The sequence below is a fragment of the Brachionichthys hirsutus genome, chromosome 2, assembly GCF_040956055.1.
Source record: "Brachionichthys hirsutus isolate HB-005 chromosome 2, CSIRO-AGI_Bhir_v1, whole genome shotgun sequence".
NCBI lineage: Eukaryota > Metazoa > Chordata > Actinopteri > Lophiiformes > Brachionichthyidae > Brachionichthys > Brachionichthys hirsutus.
The window spans coordinates 3,103,205-3,123,345 of record NC_090898.1 but is presented as its reverse complement, the minus strand read 5'-3'; the positions used below and the strand labels follow the sequence as shown (position 1 = coordinate 3,123,345).

The 20,141-nt window shown below is 43.1% G+C and overlaps 1 protein-coding gene across 1 annotated transcript; it reads left to right on the top strand.

The window, feature by feature from the left end:
- The first annotated feature begins 2,209 nt into the window (after window positions 1-2,209).
- Window positions 2,210-20,141, top strand: calcrl2 (calcitonin receptor-like 2). The gene is made up of 13 exons (XM_068745242.1): window positions 2,210-2,316; window positions 8,333-8,390; window positions 9,432-9,603; window positions 14,171-14,278; window positions 14,492-14,604; window positions 15,395-15,486; window positions 15,725-15,854; window positions 16,086-16,239; window positions 17,104-17,164; window positions 17,409-17,475; window positions 17,776-17,994; window positions 18,801-18,842; window positions 18,918-20,141. Exons 1-13 carry the CDS (start codon window positions 2,267-2,269, stop codon window positions 19,197-19,199), a joined length of 1,548 nt encoding a protein of 515 aa, XP_068601343.1. The 5' UTR covers window positions 2,210-2,266; the 3' UTR covers window positions 19,200-20,141.

The following is a 20,141-nucleotide window of genomic DNA, read 5'->3' as shown; positions in this document are numbered from 1 at the left end:
GCGTTACCTGGTTGATGCAGGGGACAGGTGTGTGCGTTACCTGGTTGATGCAGGGGACAGGTGTGTGCGTTACCTGGTTGATGCGGGGGACAGGTGTGTGCGTTACCTGGTTGATGCAGGGGACAGGTGTGTGCGTTACCTGGTTGATGCAGGGGACAGGTGTGTGCGTTACCTGGTTGATGCAGGGGACAGGTGTGTGCAGTGTCTGCGTCGCTGTCCTCGCTGGACGAGCGGCTTCTCCTGGTTCCGCTTCGGCTTCCTCTCTGTGAAGACGAGGGAGACGCGACATTAGTCACAGCTGGACCACATACAGGTACCACACAACATAGGACATGCAGCCCCCCCCCCCTCAGCGGCCCCCACCCAATCAGAATGCTTTGATTTATTCAATCAGAAGACAAATGAGACAGAATATCCCTGAACCACTGCCGTCTTCTGATTGGTTGGGCACGCTGCATTAGCGATGCTGCAGCTAGCTGCTGAGTGGCTGGGGGGGGGGGGGGGTTCTAGTGCTGCTATTGCCCCCTGCAGGCAGGAAAACAGAATCTATGACAAACTCACCCGGGGCGCTCCAGACGACTTCAAAGCACGCCACGGCGTTCCTCACCCGCGGTTTCAGTATCCTGAGAGACGAGGGACGAGAGACAAGAGACAAGCGACAAGAGACAAGAGACGAGAGGAGGGTTTGTTGCTTCAGGACCACGTCTGTGTTGACGGGTCATTTGACACCTGCAGTAACTCCTGAGGACTTTTCTTCTTCTTCTGTTTTTTGTTGTGGTGACCAAAACAAAAGAAATATACTGACTCACTGAACCGGAAACACTCACGTACGAAATGAATCGCGGAGCCAAAACGCGCATCCAAGTCACTGAGTCGCTCACCCCCCCTCCCTCCCTGCAGCACATCCGAGTCACTGAACCGCTCACCCCCCCTCCCTCCCCGCAGCACGACGAGTCACTGAGCCGGACTCACTAACCCGCTTCCAGCGGCAGCAGCCACTCGACTCGAGCCTGGGGGGGCCCTTCCTCACCGGAGCCGAGGGGCTGCTGCCCCGCCCGTTCTGTTTGTCTCATAAGGATCAATAAGAGACTAAAAGTAAAATCGATATTCAGTCAGTTAGTCCACTGATTATTCTGAAGATAAACTTTAGTGTCCGGACTTAACAGAAACTATTTAATGCCGACTTTTTATTACAGCATATAATTAAAATTAAAATATATATTTTTGGAATATTGGCGGAAACATAATAAATAAAAATAAAGATGTAAAACTTTTTTATTTAATGCTTTTGCACAAGTGTATTGTATACTATATGTATTTTTAGTCTAATGCTGCACTGTTTGAGCACATTTTTTTGCTTTTGTATTTATATTTAATTTATGCAGAGAACAAAAAAGAAATATGAACTCCTGATCTTTCCCTCTTTTCCCTCAATGACATTTATTATTTCCCTGTTTCAATCAGCCATTTTAGCAGCATAAATTGGTAGCAGGTGAAACTTGTATTCACAGTATATTTCTATGTACCTTCTGGGTAACTGACTCAGTGACTCAAACGACTCAAATGAATCGATTCACTTTAGTGAGTGATTCATTCAAACCCGATTCAGTAAAAAGAATCATAGTTCCCATCACTAGATGGGAGTAGTGAGTGGGATGTGTGCGCCCGACGCTTATGAGGCATTCGGAGGAACATTCAACAAAATAAAATACAGCATTAGAATGAGGATTTACAACCGAGATCATCAAGATTACAATCCCTGCTGTCGTGGCTTCCTTCACAGATGGCTGAAAGCTGAACTGGAAAGTTGGGTGGATGTAAATTTAACGTGTTCGCTGGTTGATACAAATTATTTTTGGGTTCACTATAACTGTGTATTCATGCAGATTCGATAAACAGCGTATAATCTTTTACCATACGCATATAAAATAAAAATATATATTCATATTAAATATATATATATACCTGGTTTCACTATTTTATTTGTTTTATTCTTTATATCAATATATATAATAAGCAAAGCTATAGACAAAACACAACTTAGCATTCTAATAGACTGATCAATTATGGAGTTATCTGTGATGGTTCCTCAAATCTCTGGATCTTTAGTTCCCAAACACAAATGACAACGTGGCGGTGGGTGTTTTATTTTTTAGAGACACGGGGAAGTCGCGTGTCTGCTCTCGTGCCCGCGCTTGATTGCCGCGGCTGGTCAGCGTTGACAGAGGAACAGCATGAGACCATTCTCTGCTCGGCTCATGCAAGCATGGAGATACTTGGAGGAAGAGACTGTCTGACAGCTCGCTCGCTGAAAAGGTATTTGTTTTCTACTAAAAACAACAACAACAACAGGTCAACAGGTCACTTGGGCCATGAGAGCTGTGACTTTGATGAGGCAGTGGTTTATGATATGAAAAATGTAGTAACAAAACAGTTTATATCACTAATGGTATAATTTATGAATGAATGTTTAAATATACAATAAAGTGCTTTAAGGTCCATAAAGAATGTAAAAGCCCATCAGAGGGATCAGGACGATGAGAAAACTCCATCATCAATAAGTCGCACTTCAAAGTACCGCAGGAATAGAAATAGAAAACAGCTAAACTGTGTCGCCTCACTCATAAAAAAAACACACGCAACAGATGGCAGATGAGTCCTTAGTCAACATGGGGGGGGCTACGTGTGAGTGTACCCGGCAATACGACAGCGATTCAGCCATTTATCGTTTGCTCATAGTGTCGTGATAGTGACCCAGTTAAAGTGGGATGAGGTAAAGCACGAGTCGTACCGGAGTACTGGAGCTTTTCAGTTCTCGACTCAAAACGATCAACAGTCAAGAAGTCCGGTAAACTTCCAACTGGATTCCGGTGGCGGAGTCTTCTCTGTTTGCCATCTGGTCTGCATCAAAAGCCACCGATAAAGAATGGCCTGAACATGCAGCAGCTGCAGTTGTTGCACGCATCAAGTGGACATTGTTTTGTTTTTTTGCTCATTTGCGTTTGTCCTGGGTGATTTTCATATCCCGTCGCATGGCGGTTACCGGTAAACGTCGCAGACCTGCAGGACTTGTTCTGGACTTTTGTGCCTGGTTCCTGTCGCTCGTGTTCTTCTGATGACATCCTCATGTTTTTTTTGTAATGCAGCTTTTATTTCACCTGCAGATTTTTCCATTTTTGCTTTTGTGTTCCCGCCTAGCATTGTCTCAACTTCAGCGTGTTTTCACCAAGTTGTAGTCGTCGACCGTAGCCCATGTCCTCGCTTGCGTTTTTAGTCATTCCTGGACGCAGCCCAGGAGAAACCTTTACTCAGCCCCAGCAGTGTCCCAGCATGCATTTTTGACTTTGTATGCTCTTGCCAGGCAGCTATCGGTGTATTAATAGGTGCGTTTGCTGCTACTTTGGTCCCAACCCCCACCCCAGTCTCCAGCCATGACACAAATAAGCCACCGACAACCCTCTTTCCCAAGCACCTGAAACAAGCCCGTGTCTATTTTAAGCTCGGTGGGAGATGACTGCCATGTCATGGCTTTCTTGTTGCAGGGTTGCAGCAGGAAAGGCAATGGAATGTCATCATTTTGCAGGACAGGAAATGATGAGAATCCTCAAAGCGTTAGTATTCACGGCTTTGTTGGTAGAGTGGGTTGTCCAGTGATCAGTAAATCAGGGGTTCAAATCCCAGCTCTGACTGTCCACATGTCAAAGTGTCCTTGGGCAAGACACTGAACCCCAAATTGCTCCCAGTGAGTCTGGCAGCAACTTGCATGGCAGCAGTCGCCCGCTGGAGTGTGAATGTGTGTGTGAATGGGTGAATGTGAGGCCTCATGTAAAGCGCTTTGAGCACCGCTAAGGTGGAAACAGAGCTATATATGCAGGCCATTTATTGCGTGCATGCTGCTATTGTCAAGGGCTTTTAAGGCCGCAGTGGGAACGAGGCAAACAAATGACATTTCATTTGTTTACAGGACGTGTGGATCTTTGTGGCATTCCAAGGGAAGACGGAGATGCTTGGTTATCGGCAAAGGGAGCTGAGGGAAGACCTCGGCCAGATTAACTGTGTACAGGAATGATGAATGTGGTGTCAGACTGACCGTATCTGTCAGCGTGCGCTGGCGCCCCACACCACAGCATTGCTGGGAAGAGTGGCGCGGCTGCTGCTGTACTGGTGTGGATCTCCTCTGTACGGCAGCAGCCACCTGTTGGGTGGGAAAGATGAAGTCTGGTTGGATTGAGGAGTTAGCCAACGTCAGGCTTATAATAACATGCTTCATTTTTTTTTTTTTTTTGCTCCGCCTGTGCTGTTTGTGTAGCCCCCCCCCCCCGACGCACATGAAATGCAAGTGAAAAATGGAAAGACCCAGCATGGCACAGCTCCAAGCTGGAAGAGCTATTTTTGGCTCTGGGTATGGGAAACTGACCAAGTCCATAATCATTTCTGCATGGAGAGCTCTGTTGCTGTTAACCCTGGCGCTGCTGGTGCTGCTCGGCTCGTGACATTGATTTACGGGATCAGACAGTGTTATAAGCGCTTTGCTCTCCACACACAAATTGCCGGACTTGAATGCTGGGGAAGGAGGATAGTGCAAAACAGGCACAGAGCTGCAGAAGCAAATGAGTGATGCACGAATGACACAGTTTTTCATGCCGATCAGCACGTGCGGATGTTTATGTCATGCTTATTGGTCGACTGAATCCATGGTGTTTGTCGATTAAAGGTGCAATGCATGCATTATTCAGTCGCCCTCTGTCTGCAGGTTTAAGCAGCCTGTCTGACCTGTAATTGAACCTTCTGCCGGCCTTTTGCGTAACAGGATCCCGTGTGCGTTCGCTGGTTTTGGCTGTCGCTGTTCGGCAAACCTCCCAATTCAGTTCCTCATCCTGAAAATATTCATTATAGATACCCGTGTCATGTGAAATGTGTTCCCAGAGATCTTTTTCCCTTTTAAGGGCCTTTAGGTCCTTGTTTTGGTTGAGCAGTAAGAAAAATATTTTTGAAGTTGCTGCACACTGATCCTGACCGAAAAAGGAGCAAGAAAATATTACACTTGCAAACTAAAAATAAAATACAAATTCACCACAGCAAATCTCTTGATTATATCCTGTTTTCAAACCGTTAGACTTTTCTTTCTTTTTTTTGGACAACTGCAAAATGTCTTTGAAGGCAACAGCAACCCGAATTTCCAAATTAACTGCATTGGGCTATTTAATACACAATATACACACTCGGAATACGTAAAAATAAGAATGAACAACATGAGCGGAACCTTCACAAATGGACTGAGGATCTCTTTATTAATATTGTTTGTATAATTAACTCAAACATGTAGCCGACATGTATCTTTCTGATTGATATGAACTAGAGTGGGGAAGCAAAGGAAAAGATGGGAATGTGGCATTTTAGGGTTTTCCCTAAATACTATATATTACATGGTAATTAATATACAGCAGGAGGGAGAAACTGATGCAATTACCAAGAGTTGTTAAATGTCCAGTGCACCATGTTTTGTGGCTCTTTTGCTCAAGCAAGCAAGCGACCAGAAATCTGTTTGTGACACTACGTGTGATTATTAGTCAATAAATGTTTAACTCTGAGACCAACTCAAATGTTTTCTGGTGCTTCACTTAGAGCTGCCCCCCCCCCCCCCCCCCCCCAAAAAAAAGAAAAAGAACCAAAGAGGGCAAGGGAAAATGCCCTCCTTTAACATTTCTCATTCCTGGTTAGAGTAATGGGTGTGTACTTGACTCCCTCTGGTTCTCCCCGGTGTTCTGTTTCTGCTATTTTATCTTATCAATGGAAAACACTCCCATCTGCATCGCTGACCTTTAGCGGAGAAGAGAGAGGCTAGTGGGGGCAGCAACTGAGCTATAATTGTGGATGAACCTCCGGTAACAGTTTGCAAAATTTGTGAAGATAGCTGCCTGCAGATTCTCGAACGCCGCTGATATCAAAGGTAGAGGATAAAGGTTCTTGATGGTGATGATGTCGTTCAGGCCACGGATGTCGATGCGCGGTCTGAGGGGGGGTGGTCATCCTTTTCCACAAAGAAGAACCCTGCACCTACGGGAGAGAGGATGACCTGATGAGGCTGGCTGATATAGGGACTCACTGATGTAGTTGTTCATAGTCAGGGAATACAGTCGGCCCTTAGGAGGAGATGTTCCTGGCAGGAGGTCAATAGGGGCGGTGAGGAGGGAGAGTGGTAGCCCGGAACTTGCCGAACACTAACTTATGGTCCAATTATTCCACAGGCACAGGAGAGAGGTCAGGACAATCCTCCCGAGGTGGTTCAGATTCCCCTGGTGGTAAAGCTGAAGACAGGCAGAAAGGGAGCTCTGCAACTGTTCCATACTTTTAGTTGTGTGGTTGTTTTTGGAGTAGGTGAGAGACAGAGCAAGGTTTTGGTCTTCATAGACAGAGCCGTGGTCAGTTACATTGTTCATATCCCGTGAACCGCCCACGTCCTTGAAAGTCAGCTGATCACATGGTCTGTACTTACTGGAGGGACATTCACTCACTCCATTGTAAAGTTACAAAATGTTTATTTACAGAAAGGGGGGGCAAAAAGTGCGGAACAATGAAAGAACATTTTCATTTCCTTTGTTCAACGGAGGAAGTTTCTAAATGTAGTTAGGTCTGCATTGTTGTTGAGAACATGGAGGCTGTTACTCCCCATTAAGATTCAAGATGCTACAGATGATGTGAGTGACCTACATCACATCTGCTTCATGCAGTAAAGGAACATCTTCAGGTGCTCCTTTGAGAAGCACACTAGAGATGCGCGATATTGTGCACCCCTGATTATATAGGACTTTCCAAAACCTTGTTAGTTCTTCATAATGGTAGCAATTTAAGAAAGCGATTCAAGAGTCCTTCATTGCCAATTTTCCTAGGCGTTTGGTCATGCAGGCAAAATCGAAAAAAAGATTTATTTCTCTCTGTGAGAATAAACACAGCACAGCCAAAATAAAATTAAAGAACTCAAAGAGGCAAGAGATCAGTGCAAAAATAAATACATGTCAAAGTGTTTATAAGCAGTACACCACTGGGAATGTGCAGATGAACAGGATAGTGACTTCCTGTGCGATGTGCAAATTTGTCTCTTTTTTTTGGTCGGTGGGAGCAGATGAGGTAGAGTCCTTAGGCAGAGGCAGCGCTCGGACCTCAGGCTTGGGGAGGCTATTTCATTCGGATCCGAACCAGAAGTTGCGTAAAATTGGAAATTAGAAATAACAGCATGACTGAAATGCGCTTGATGGAAACAGCCGTCAAAATCGATAGACAAATACAATGCAGGCGAAATTCAAAAGCAAGCCGGGCAGGTACTCATAGGTCCAAAGTCTGGGTAAGGGTGCTGGAAAGATGGATCAAGTCACAAACAATCTGGCAGGGGTGTGGGAGCTGAGCATAAAAATAGAGACGTGATCAAACAGATGGGAGACGGGTGGTCACGGCGTAATGAGGATGAGCAGGTGACCGGGGTGGAGATAGATCTGCAGACAGGAGATGTTATGCTTGGACATAGAAAATATTGAGCCAGGCTAGACGGTGGCCGTGAATTTTTCTCCCATTGAATAAAATACAATTTTGTCGAAATAAATCCTCTCTAAAACATACTTGATTAAAATGTACTGTTGTTTTCTGGGCTCCCAGAGAGTCACCGCCAATTATGGCACTCATGCTGTGCATCCATTGTTCAAGCAGACGTAGAAAGAAAATCGCCATCTTTCTTTCTGCCTTTTATCCAGTGCTGATCCTGAGTGCCATATGTAGCCGGCTACATATGGAGCTGTCCAGTGCTGAGGTTTGCCTTCAGGATCAGCACTGGACAATTCCATATATAGCCAACTACATATGGAGCTTTCCAGGGCTGATCATGCACGCCATATGTAGCTAGGATCAACATATCAGCACATGCTGGAAAAAACAAAAAAGTTCAAATAACTTTCAATAGTCACCGCCAGGAGATTATTGATTTCCTGCCTGCAGCGTGTTGCTGTTGTTATTGCCATGTTGCTGAATTTTTCCATGTGGTATAAATAATCAACTATTGCTGGATTCAAATGCTTTATTATAACTAGAAATTCACAATACCTCCATTATTGAAGATATGACTGTTTAACAAGCCAAAAAATAAATAAAAAGCCTGCCGGTGAGATGATTGAGGTTGTCTTGTCTCCAAGAAGATCAATGGATGAAACTTTCCATGACTGTGGACGCTTGGCTTTATTTGTGTGAAACTGTATTTATAGAAAACATTGTTCAATGTCATAAATTATGTTTTTGAATAAATACACATGAACTGTCTTTATTATTGTCCTTGTTTCTCTTTCAGGAACATGTGGCGGACCCTCACGCTCTCACTTGTAGTTGCCCTGGCATTGGGGTCAGAAGTGAGTGGGACCATTTGTGTTTGATTTGCTTTTCCATTGATTTATTTTACGAAGGATGACACAGCGTCTTAGCAGATTGTTGCTTACGGCCTTACCTCTTAGCCTCCAGCTGTTTCCACATTGACAGTACAGTTTATTTGTATTTTTTTATCAGTCTTTGAATCAGCCTCATTCCTCTCACTCCTGCATTAAATCTGTCAGAAATGAAAGTACACAGTATCACAAGCTACAATAGCCTAGCCAGCTAGTTAATTATCCAAGCATAAAATAACTCCATTCTACTATTCATGTTTTCTGAATTATCAATTCATCTAATTACAGTAAATATTTTTTTGCCTTGACAGTGCAGAGTGGCTACAAGTAGCATTTCATTAAACAATTGAATTGGATTGAATCAATCAAGTGTGAACCTGTCATGTTTTCCAGACTGGTTGTATATATAGCACAGTATACCATTATAGAAAACAGCTGCAATCATCACTATTTATTTGCATGTCACTGATGTGCAGGGTAACAAAGGATGTACATGCGTGTCTCATAAGAATGACGAGGAAATTGAATTCAACACATGGCCAAGTCTACTGTCAGTAGATTATCTGTGCTTGTGTCTGCTGAACCCTGTGAAACTCTCGGGGAGTAAGATGGTCCATGGAGAGAACTATTTAACCCCAAAGGTTTAAGAAACTGTCAAGAGAGAAATTGTCCTCACAGAAGCCACAACCCTCCGGTGAGGAAGCAACACGGCTTCCCGGGACGCTGCTCTCGCTAAAACTAATCTGCTCTTAAATATCCTTAGAAGAGGAGTAAATAAAGCCCCGTAGCCATTGAGCAAATTGTAACAGCCAGTTTAGAATTTTTTTTGTGACAAAAATGGAGTAGTACCAGCTGCATGACCTTGAACACGTGCGCTCATATATTACATGTTTATTTCCTCATTACGTTTTGCACAACATGCTATTGGAATATTTGTATACATGCAGTATATGTCTTGCATTCATTTCCGTGACACTGCTAATATAGAGTGTGTGACTCTTCATCCAGGTGTCCCAGTCTGAGGACGTGGCAGCCGTAGTGAAGTACGAGGAAGCTCTGGTCGCACGGGACAATTTGAGCGACATATCCAGCCTAATAGGAACGTCCCAGTACCAGATCCGGGCCGCTCAGTTCGAGTGCTACCTGAAGATAATCCACGATCCACCAAGTGCAGACGAAGGTGATAAGATGTAGAAGGTTTTTATTTTATTTATATATTACACTGCAGTTTAGAACAGCCAACATATACATAATGGTGTATATATATGTTGCTTCTGCCAACGGTAAATATTCTGCATTGAGGTTTTAGGACTAAAGCAGTTTCAATGAGATACTATAAAATGAAATGGATTTGACAGTAACATTTAGAAACTTCCACCTCTGTTGTTATTAAAGGGCTCTTATTTTGGCATTGCTGTCATGATTTGATGTGAATGAGGAAACTGCACTGTCACCCATCCATTCTCTGCTTTTCTGCTTTGCGGGAGTTGCTGGAGCCAATCCCAGTTTGCGATTGGCGAGAGGCGGGATTGCAAGCCGAATCGCCAAGGCATCGCCCGGCCACACAGAGACAGACAACCACTCACACACTCGTACACTATGGACAATGTGGAATAATCAATTCACCTAAAGTACATATTTTTGGAGATGGGAGGAAACCGGAGAACCCGGAGGAAACCCCACGCCGACACGGGGAGAACATTCAAACTCCGCACAGATAGGATTAGATTGATTAGATACCACTTTCTGTGAATTGCAGTGTCCCTCTGTGGATTGGATGGAAGGATGGAATGCATGGATTATTCCTATATGTATTCATGAACTCATATGGATAAGCCCTGCTGACTGTAATTCATTCATTCATTCATTCAAAAGGCCCGTGACTGCTACCGGGTCACGGGCCGTTTGCTAAGCATTATTTAAACTTCACAGATTAAATAATATACCGTATTTTTTGGATTATACGTCGCTCCGGATTGTAGGTCGCACCAGCCAAAAAATGCATAATTAAGAAGAAAAAACCATATATAGGTCGCACTGGAGGATAAGTCGCATTTTTGGGGAAAATTTATTTGATAAAATCCAACACCAAACAACATATAGCACAAAGAACATGCTAACACGTTTACCAAAATATCAGGTTTTATTCAGAATCACGAAATCCAAGGAAATCTTCATCCTCGGTGTCACTTTTGAACAACTCCCCCAACTCGGCAGGTAGACAAGACGCCGCTTCCTCTTCTACGTCGCTTACATCAGACTCGTCGTCAGTTGCAGTTCCAATTATTCCAGCCTTTCTGAATCCCGACAGGATGGTTGCGGTTGTCACTGAAGCCCATGCTTTGTCGATCCATTCAATGACTTCCAGGAAAGTTGCATGGCGCATTCTCCCGGTTGCCGTGAAGCTGTGCTCTCCATCCGTCATCCACTGCTCCCACAGGTTACGCAAAACTGACTTAAAGCTCCTATTCACGGAGATATCAAGTGGCTGGAGTATTTTGGTTAAGCCTCCAGGGATGATGGCAGGTATGGAGTTGAAAACTTTTAATTTATTTTTTAACTGTGGTGTGATGTGCGCTCTCATGCTATCCATCACAAGCAGAGCTTTGCGTGCTCTAAAGAAGCCATCCGGTCGCTTATTGTAGCACTTTGTAAGCCACAAGTTCATCATTTCTTGATCAATCCACCCTTTCTCGTTCACGGCGATTTCAACTGAGGAGGATTGGATTTTTGGCATGGTTTTTCGTTTGAAAATGACCATCGGTGGCAGTTTTGATCTGTCTCCACAACATGCCAGCACCACTGTGAAGTGTGATCGCTCATGACCAGTTGTAACGATATTCACACTTTTTTGCCCTTTCTCTGCAACACTTCGGCCCATGGGGATGTCAAAAGTGAGGGGGACCTCGTCCATGTTAATAATATGATCCGGTGTCACGTTGTGATCACTTACATGCTTTTCAATGAACGCGCGGAAACTGTAAACCTTGGCTTGGAAGTCCGCTGGCAGTTTTTGGGACAGTGTCGTCCTAGCTCTGATAGAGAGGCGTTTGCGTTGCATGAAGCGGTAACACCAAGAAGGTCCTCCCGCAAAGCCGTTTATATTCACCTCCCTGGCAACCACTTGGGCGCGGAGACGCAACTGCACCGTTGACAAACCTCTCCCAGCAGCACGTTGTTCAAGCACCCATGCGTGAACTCGTTCCTCCAACTGTGGCCACCTAGCTTGTTGCCCGCGATTAGCTTTCTTTGTTTTCTTCATTTCAGTAAGCATAACCTCCGCTTTTCGCCAGTCCCTTACAAGTTTTTCGCTCACTCCAAACTTTCTTTCTGCTGCTCGATTGCCGTTTTCGGCTCCATATTTCACTATCTGAAGCTTGTAAGCCGCGGAATATGACTTTCTTTTCGGCGCCATTTTCAATCAGCCCTTCTAATTGGTGTTTTTAGATAACAGGTGTGACAGATAACTATGAACCTCCAGAAACCGCGACAGATTCTGACGGGTCACAGAGTTCCCTGTAACACCTGTTATAGAAATGTGTAGGCTACTGTCTCTGCGCTCACAGATTTTGTAAAAAAAAACATATATAAGTCGCTCCGATTTATAAGTCGCACCCCCGACCAAACTATGACAAAAACCGCGACTTATAATCCGGAAAATACGGTATATATATATATATATTGTTGGTTGATTTGGCAAAAATGTTTTTTTAAATGTGTTCATTTTTTTTTGATAGCTTTTGATTGATAGCTGTTGTGTAGCTATGGTGATGTTAGGGTTGTCAGCATGCATGTTGTAGCATAAAGTGTAAAATAATCCCGCAAGAGGACACTTCACAGAAATCATGCATGGTCAAAATTAAATGTGCTGCTATTTAGTTGTTCTTGTTGTTGTTGTCTGAACGAGTACATTGTAGATAACTGTAGTTAATGTACTGACTGCCTTGCAGCGTAAACCGTTTGGAACGTGTAACTTTGGACACGAGAGTGTTTCTGAAATCTGGCTGAAATGCCAGCTTTTTTCAGTGCTTGTTTAATTTTCAATGAAATGTCTTGACTGAATTCTGTTTGATGCTAAAATATTCGGCTACCTACTTCCGGCGCAGCTGTACTTTGTGCAGCATGCTAATATTAAGCTTGATATGAGAACCCTGCTGGGCTTTGCTACACCCTCACAGAGTTGCTAGCATGGCTGTAGACCCTACTGTTAATGTGCCATCTTTCATGTCTGTGCAGAAATACATTCGTGATGAAAAGCTGTGCTTAAAATCTTGGATCATATCTATGTTGGGTTGAGACAACTCGTGGCAAATGTCGGTGTCTATCTGTGCCTGTTTGGATATGAACGTTTGGGAGTGGCCAAAGTTATGCATCTTTCAATAACAAATAAATACAACTTTGCTATTTCAACAGACACCCGTCAAACAGTTGCCCTCAGAGTTCTATTAAAATAAGTGAAAATGATGCATTTCTTTATCCAGATCGGCTGCAAAACTGTCTCTATCTCATCGTGCTCGCCCCACTCGCCCCACTCGCCCACCCTGTTCCATGAAAACCAGTGAACTACTTGTCACTGATGAATGAATGAATGAATGAATGAATAGACGAATGGAATCACATTATCTTCCTGAATCTTTTGCTCCATTCCAGATTATTTGGGTCTTTCCCATCATCATGTCCAGTCCTTTCGTGTTTCATGAAAAGCTCTCTAGTAGAGAGAGAGAGAGAGAGAGAGAGAGAGAGAAGAGAAGAGAAGAGAGAGAGAGAGAGAGAGAGAGAGAGAGAGAGAAGAGAAGAGAGAGAGAGAGAGAGAGAGAGGGGAAGTGCGCCTGAAAGAAAGGAAACATACCCTTTGTGTGTTTCCCCATGCCTCCATGCTTCTCAGAGTGCCGCTGTATGACTTGGTACCGCCGGGCTTCCGTCCATTGTTGACAGGCTATCTGTGGACCAGCTGCTGTTAGACAACACCCCCCCCACCCCCCCTGAATGCTGAGTAGATCTTTTACATTATGCCTCAGAAATCTAAAAGGTCCCTTTATGTTTCGCAGTTTATTGATTTGTGAGTCACTGACAGAGAACTTGCAGTTTTATAACATATATGTGTGTGATTATAACACTTTAGGCAAATCATTATTGGTTGCTTGTTTATAGTTTAAAACGTATTTGGTAATATAGTTTATGTTATTTATTATATTGCAAGACACTAGTAACCTCCGTCTTTAAATGTTAACAATAAAAACACCATTTACGGATTAAAAAATCAACTCCGATTCACTTTTACTTTTCAATGTACCAAGAACAGTTTAGAACCTTTTGCGATGATCCAGATCACCATGTGGACGGTGTAAACCCAATTAGGAGGGGAATTAGCTGCTGGCCGGAGGTTTCTCCGAGTTTTTTTCTCATTAAATTTCCAGATAAAGCCACTAATGCTTTATTTGTTGGAAATGTTGAATTGAGGATGGCTGTGCAACAGCAAACAAGCAAACATTGCTGCACAGGACATAGCAGATATGGATGTAAAGCAAGCACCACAGATGGAGACAATGTAAAATAAAATAAAAAGGACTCCAGTGAAGGCATTTTAGATGCGTGTGATGAGTTCAGATTCCACATACATCACTTCTTTATCAGAAGAAACTAATGCTGCTCTTTCATTTCTCTTTTTATTTCCAACCCTCACACACACACACACACACCTCCGATGTCCTGCAGTTGAGACCTTTCATATTTGTGCCCCCCGTTAGGGACTTACTGTAACCGTACGTGGGACGGCTGGCTGTGCTGGGGCGATTCCGCTCCTGGAACTGTCATGCAGATGTGTCCTGAATACTTTCTTGATTTTGACCCTGCTGGTGAGGCTCAACACACACACACACACACACACACACACACACACACACACACACACATATGCAGCAGACGTCATTTTCACGTTGTCGATTTGCTGTCTAATTGATTGCAGTTAACAAGGACACAGATCCACCTTAGCTTGTCATTTTCTGTTTGGCACCAAGAGTCATCTAAAATCAATTTTGTGGAACTTTAATTAATTGTGTCTTAAACAGAGAAGGTTACCAAAGTGTGTAACTCTGATGGCCAGTGGTTCCACCACCCTGAGAGCAACAGAGTGTGGACCAACTACACCCAGTGTCAGGCCTACACTGAAGACAAACTCAAGGTAAAGCACGAGTAAAATCACAGCCGCTGCAGGTGAGATGATTTCAAAGGTTTTCATTAGCGTGCAGTTTTACTCCTTCAACTGCATTCAGGTGGCGTCATATGTGTGTAATCACAAAATTAGATAGATTCTTCTTCATTCTCAGTAACGCCCACCCTTTTAGCTTGGCAGATTACAAACTCGTTTTACAGTTTTTGGAACTGAAGTTACATTATCAAAACAATGTGGCAATTGATCCAACAGAGTAGAATTTCTCCTTCATGTATCAGTGTCTCAGTGCATCGTTGTAAATTAAGTACGCTTAGCCTGCATTTAGCACAATTACAGTTTAGATCGTGTTGCTCTAATCTGATTGTTAAACTTCTCAGTCTGATGGTTCTTCTTTCCAAAGCACGTTTGCGTTATTTACTGTAATTGTATAAGTCATCATCGGCACAAGGCAAGGAATAGGCAACTGCAGCAGATGAGGGTAGGCAAAACTAGACAGCGCAGCAGCGAGCACAAGCGGAAGAGTAAAATCTGGCACAGATGTGGCGGTGGAGAGGAGATTTAAGGAGCAGCGCAAAGGAGGATCAGGTGTGTCCAGAGCAAACAGCCAATCCCGCTTGCTGCAGTTAGGGGAGTAATTAGAGGTAGAGCCAGGAGCAGGTGAGCAGGGGAAAAATGAGTAAATGCAAGTAACCATGACGCCCATCGCCTCCAATGGGGCTGCTGCTCTTCGACAGCATTCAATGGATTTATTCAGAACTAATGAATAAGCAGTTTTTTTCTTTTTCATTTCTCCTTGCAGTTTGCGATCAGTCTCTACTACCTGGCCATGGTGGGCCATGGCTTGTCTATCGTTTCCTTGATCATCTGTTTGATCATCTTCTCCTACTTTAAGTGAGTCGCGACTTTTCAAATCGACCCCTTTACAGTATTTGTATGCCTCTCACGTGCCTATCCAATGAGCCGACTCCGTCTTAGTGTCGTATGACGCATGATGCATTCCATCCTGAGAAAAACATGATGCCATTTTGCCGGGGGGGGGGGGAAATGTGGTAAAGTAGCAATTTAAAAATCTAAAGAGATACCGACTAACACGCTTTACGTTCCGTCTCTGCTTGTTCCTCGCCTTCAGCAGTCTCAGCTGTCAGAGAATCTCCCTCCACAAGAACATGTTCCTTTCCTTCATCTTTAACTCCATTGTTACTATAATGTGGCTCTCGCTCTCTGTGGCCAACAACCAAGCCATAAATGTCAGCAACCCGGTGAGACGCTGCTTTCACCCACACTGAACCAAAATGTTTTGGCTCGAGTTATCCCCCAAGTTGAAATAACGAAATAAATAATTTGATCTCAGCTTTCTAACTCAGATTTGTCAAATGATGTTGGTGCGTTCTCATCCACACGACTGGTTTCCTGCTGGGACAGGCCTAAGACGTGTACAATCCGTGGGCTGCTTCTGTTGTTTCAATCAAATGTTGTTCTCTGTCTGTTAGATCAGCTGTAAGGTTCTGACTGTGCTGAATCAATACACATCTACTTCCAACTACTTCTGGATGCTATGCGAAGGCATCTACCTCCACACGCTCATCATAGTTGCCGTCTTTGTCGGGGAACAGCAGCTCTTCTGGTACTATGTCCTGGGATGGGGTGAGTTGTGACAGTCGGAAGGTTCACTCTTCATTCTCTGAAGTGGTTTCCTGCTGTATTGAAGCACAAGAGGCTTCCATCTCATGCTCATATATCACATTAAATACAGTAAATGTTGATAAATATGCTGTGCAGGTGTATTTTGCATACATGGATGCACTCAAATAAAGCACTTACAATACCGCTTAATATGCATGAGCACCGATCCAAAGGAGTGGCTATACATCAGCTTGCCATAGCCCCTTACCAGTGAGTTGTGTCTAATGTTTTTGTTGCTGTCCATAAATCAATTTTCTTGTCGATGAGACGATCATCTCTTCCACAGGCTCTCTGAGAATAGATTAGAAAAACTTTCTAAATGATAGTTAAAGGGATAAATTAATTTTGAAGAGCAAACAAGAAGCACTTGTTCAAGTTAGATCGAAGGTGTTTCACCTTCATCCAAGAGGCTTCTTCGGGTGAGAGACCGGTAAAGAGTTCAGATACTCCTGTTGGAGCAGAAAAAAAAGAAACAAGGAATGGACCGAAACCACCAAGGCAATCCACCCTTCATGTTAATGCCTCCAGGGGATTTGTTAGTCAGGTTTCATAACTGCCGGGGAGCATTGATATTCATAAAGTAATGCTAATACTCCTGGGGAGTCTGATTGTCTTGGTGATTTCAGTCCCTTCTTTGTTTTCTGCTGCAATAAGAGTATAACAACCTTTGATTTAGCATATTTCCCTTAATGTCAGACTGTTCATTTTAATACTGGTTAAGAATATTCTATGACTAAAATTGGTTGTGTTTGTATTACACTTTTAGGATGTATTAAGTTGCTGTTTCGTGGTATTTCTTCATCTTCTGACTGGCTTTGTCCACAGGTTTTCCCATTGTTCCTGCCATCACGTATGCTGTTGCTAGAGGACTCTTCTTCGATGACAAGTAAGATGTGTTTTTAGCATTATTCTCATGGCTATGTAGTACTCGAAACATATTAAGGTTAGAAAAGCACTCGGATAGCGAAGACCTCAGCCAAGCAGCTCATTGCCCTTGTAACTGGATTTATACCCTCCACATGGTGATCTGGATCATCATTATCAAAAGGTTCTCATACTGAGAAGACTTTGCTTCACCAAGCAGAATTTGGCTGAGTCTGAAACCGTGAGATGTTGTGTGCTTGTTCCAGGTGTTGGATCAGCTCACACACACACCTGCTCTATATCATACATGGGCCCATTCAAGCCGCACTGCTTGTAAGTAATAATTAAAGGATTTATTTTCTTCTTCTTCACATTCAATTCGCAATTCATACATGTTTAATCTTCTACTTAAAACCTTATTTTTTTAGTTTAGTAACTGGAAAATCAATTTTACTTGAAACACCAATTTTAATCAGACATTAATGAAACTATTAATTTCATTATTGAGTGAGGATAATTTCCTCCGCTTTGACATTCATTTTGACTGAAGATAAACACAAAGACAGTAAATCTAAAGTTGTACTTCTTCAGCTTGGTACATATTAAATATATATATTTTAATCTGACTTTTAGGTGAACCTCTTCTTCCTCTTGAACATCGTCCGGGTCTTGATCACCAAGCTGAAAGACACCCACTGTGCTGAGACCACAGCCTACATGAAGGCCGTGAGAGCCACGCTCATCCTCATTCCCCTGCTTGGGGTCCAGTTCATCCTGTTCCCCTGGAGGCCGGAGGGACGCATCAGCCGGGCCATCTACGATTTCTTTGTAAACATCTTCTGCCACTTCCAGGTGCAGTCAAAAATAAAGTCATGTAATTTCCGGACTGTTGAGCATGTCTGATTATAAACCGCAGAAAATAAATGTAAAAAGAAATAAAAAATGTATATATATATATATATATATATATATATGTAGATGTATATAGGCCACACCTGTCAATGAGCCACAGGTTTCCACATTGTAACGAGATATTTACAGAAAAGTATATAGTTTTTAAACTTTTAGTTAAATACAGTGGACTTATTCCGTTCTTTGACTCCGTTTGTGACCTGAAACATTTGTTAACCAAAACAATGTTTCCCTTTTAAATGAATGTAATTCCAGTTAATTCATACTCCAGCCCCAGAAACACTTGTTTAAAACCGTTTTTAATGAGTTTATGTGGGGCGAACATATAGAAAGGAATTAAAGATAACCTTAATTACAGAAAAGCACAGGACAGTTACACGTGAGTACTAAAATAAAGCATAATTGTACGCGTTACCTTGGTTTTTGAAAGGAGGGCGCTGTAGCTTTCATTGCAGCTCTTGACGCTGCCATCACCGACGTCTCGCCATCGACTCGATGAGCGTTGCATTTCTTCGCGTGTTTTCCATGATGAGGTTTGTGTGCATGAAGCGCAAAAGGACTGATCTGAAGAATTGAGTCTGATAAATTCATTGATCTGATGCCATGGCCACACCCCTTTAGATCCAAGGTTTTCAGATTAAAACGAGGGACCAGATTAGTTGACATGAATTATGTACAGGATTGTCTCTGACATCTGTCGTCCCTACTAATGTTTAATGTGTGTGTTGTCCTGTTCTTGTTTACAGGGACTCTTGGTTGCAATTATATTCTGCTTCTGCAATGCTGAGGTATGTTCCAAAATTAAAATTAAATAAATTACAAACATAATTGGCATGAAACTGAGTATCTTCCCTGACCTCCAGGCCCAGACGGCGGTGAAGAGAAAGTGGGCTCAGTGGAAGTCCGCCTGGGATAAGACCGGCTGGGGTGATACGACTATCACCAGCAGCCACTTCAACTACCACAGCTCCTCCGCTACGGAAACCAGCCGTGCGGCCATCAGCCTGGAGCCGCCTGCAGCTGCAGCTTCTGGACAGAGGGGAGACGGCCTCCAGCAGAACGCCAATGGGTCGAAGAAGAACGGCGACACATGCAGCAACTGGGAGGTGGACACGCTGAACACAATGCGGCCTGTCGACATCTGATGGGAGGAAGAGAGAATGCCCCGCTCACACTCTCACACACAGACACACACATGCTGCCGTCCGCCTGTAAACAGAGGGTTTTTTATTACACTGATTACAACTTGGGTTTAAAATAAATAAAAAAAATCTATGAAAGGGCAGAAATAATCTGAATGTTGTTTTACATACTTGTCCAAAGAAGATCTTACACAAAAACTGCTTAACAGAATTTGAAAGATGTTAATGTTAGGGTTTTGTGTTTTAGGGAAGAGCCCATGAAGTTTTGGAGATGCAAGATTTTAATGTTTTTCTACTGTTTCCATCTATAACACATGAACTACCTGGGAGATTTTGATCAGACCATCCAGGGGCATTAAATTGGCACCTTTAGTGACACGTTCACCATCATCATCGGCTTTAAATGGATGTACTTCCAGGAACTAAACTGTGAGTAAAATGTCATGGGTTGCGATTTGCCCGATTCAAACTGGGAGCAGAGGTTTGTGAGCAGGATAATGACTGTGATTTTGATAATATGGACTGATTCACTATATCTAAAGGTTTATGTTATTGTTAAAACGTGATTTTATCCAAATGCACACATTCATTTCACTGACACATCACAGAGATATAAAGTATTTGCACATGTACTGCGCTGTAGGCACACTGGCAATATGCTATAGTACCAGCACCTTTTCAGATTCCACTGGAATATTTTCGAAATCTTACGCTTGAAAGTGAGCTATTGTCAGATATATATGGTATTTTTCTAGGATGAAACACATGTACAACATATTGGGAATATACATTTTGCAGTGTGGATGCAGCAGTGTGTACTTCTACACCAGAGATAAAAGTAACCTTTGTAAGAAACAAGAGGCTTCTTAACTAATTCTTTTTTGCCATTTCTGTACTGCATAGAAAATGCATTTCTGGAAAGACATTTAAGAAACATTCCAATAA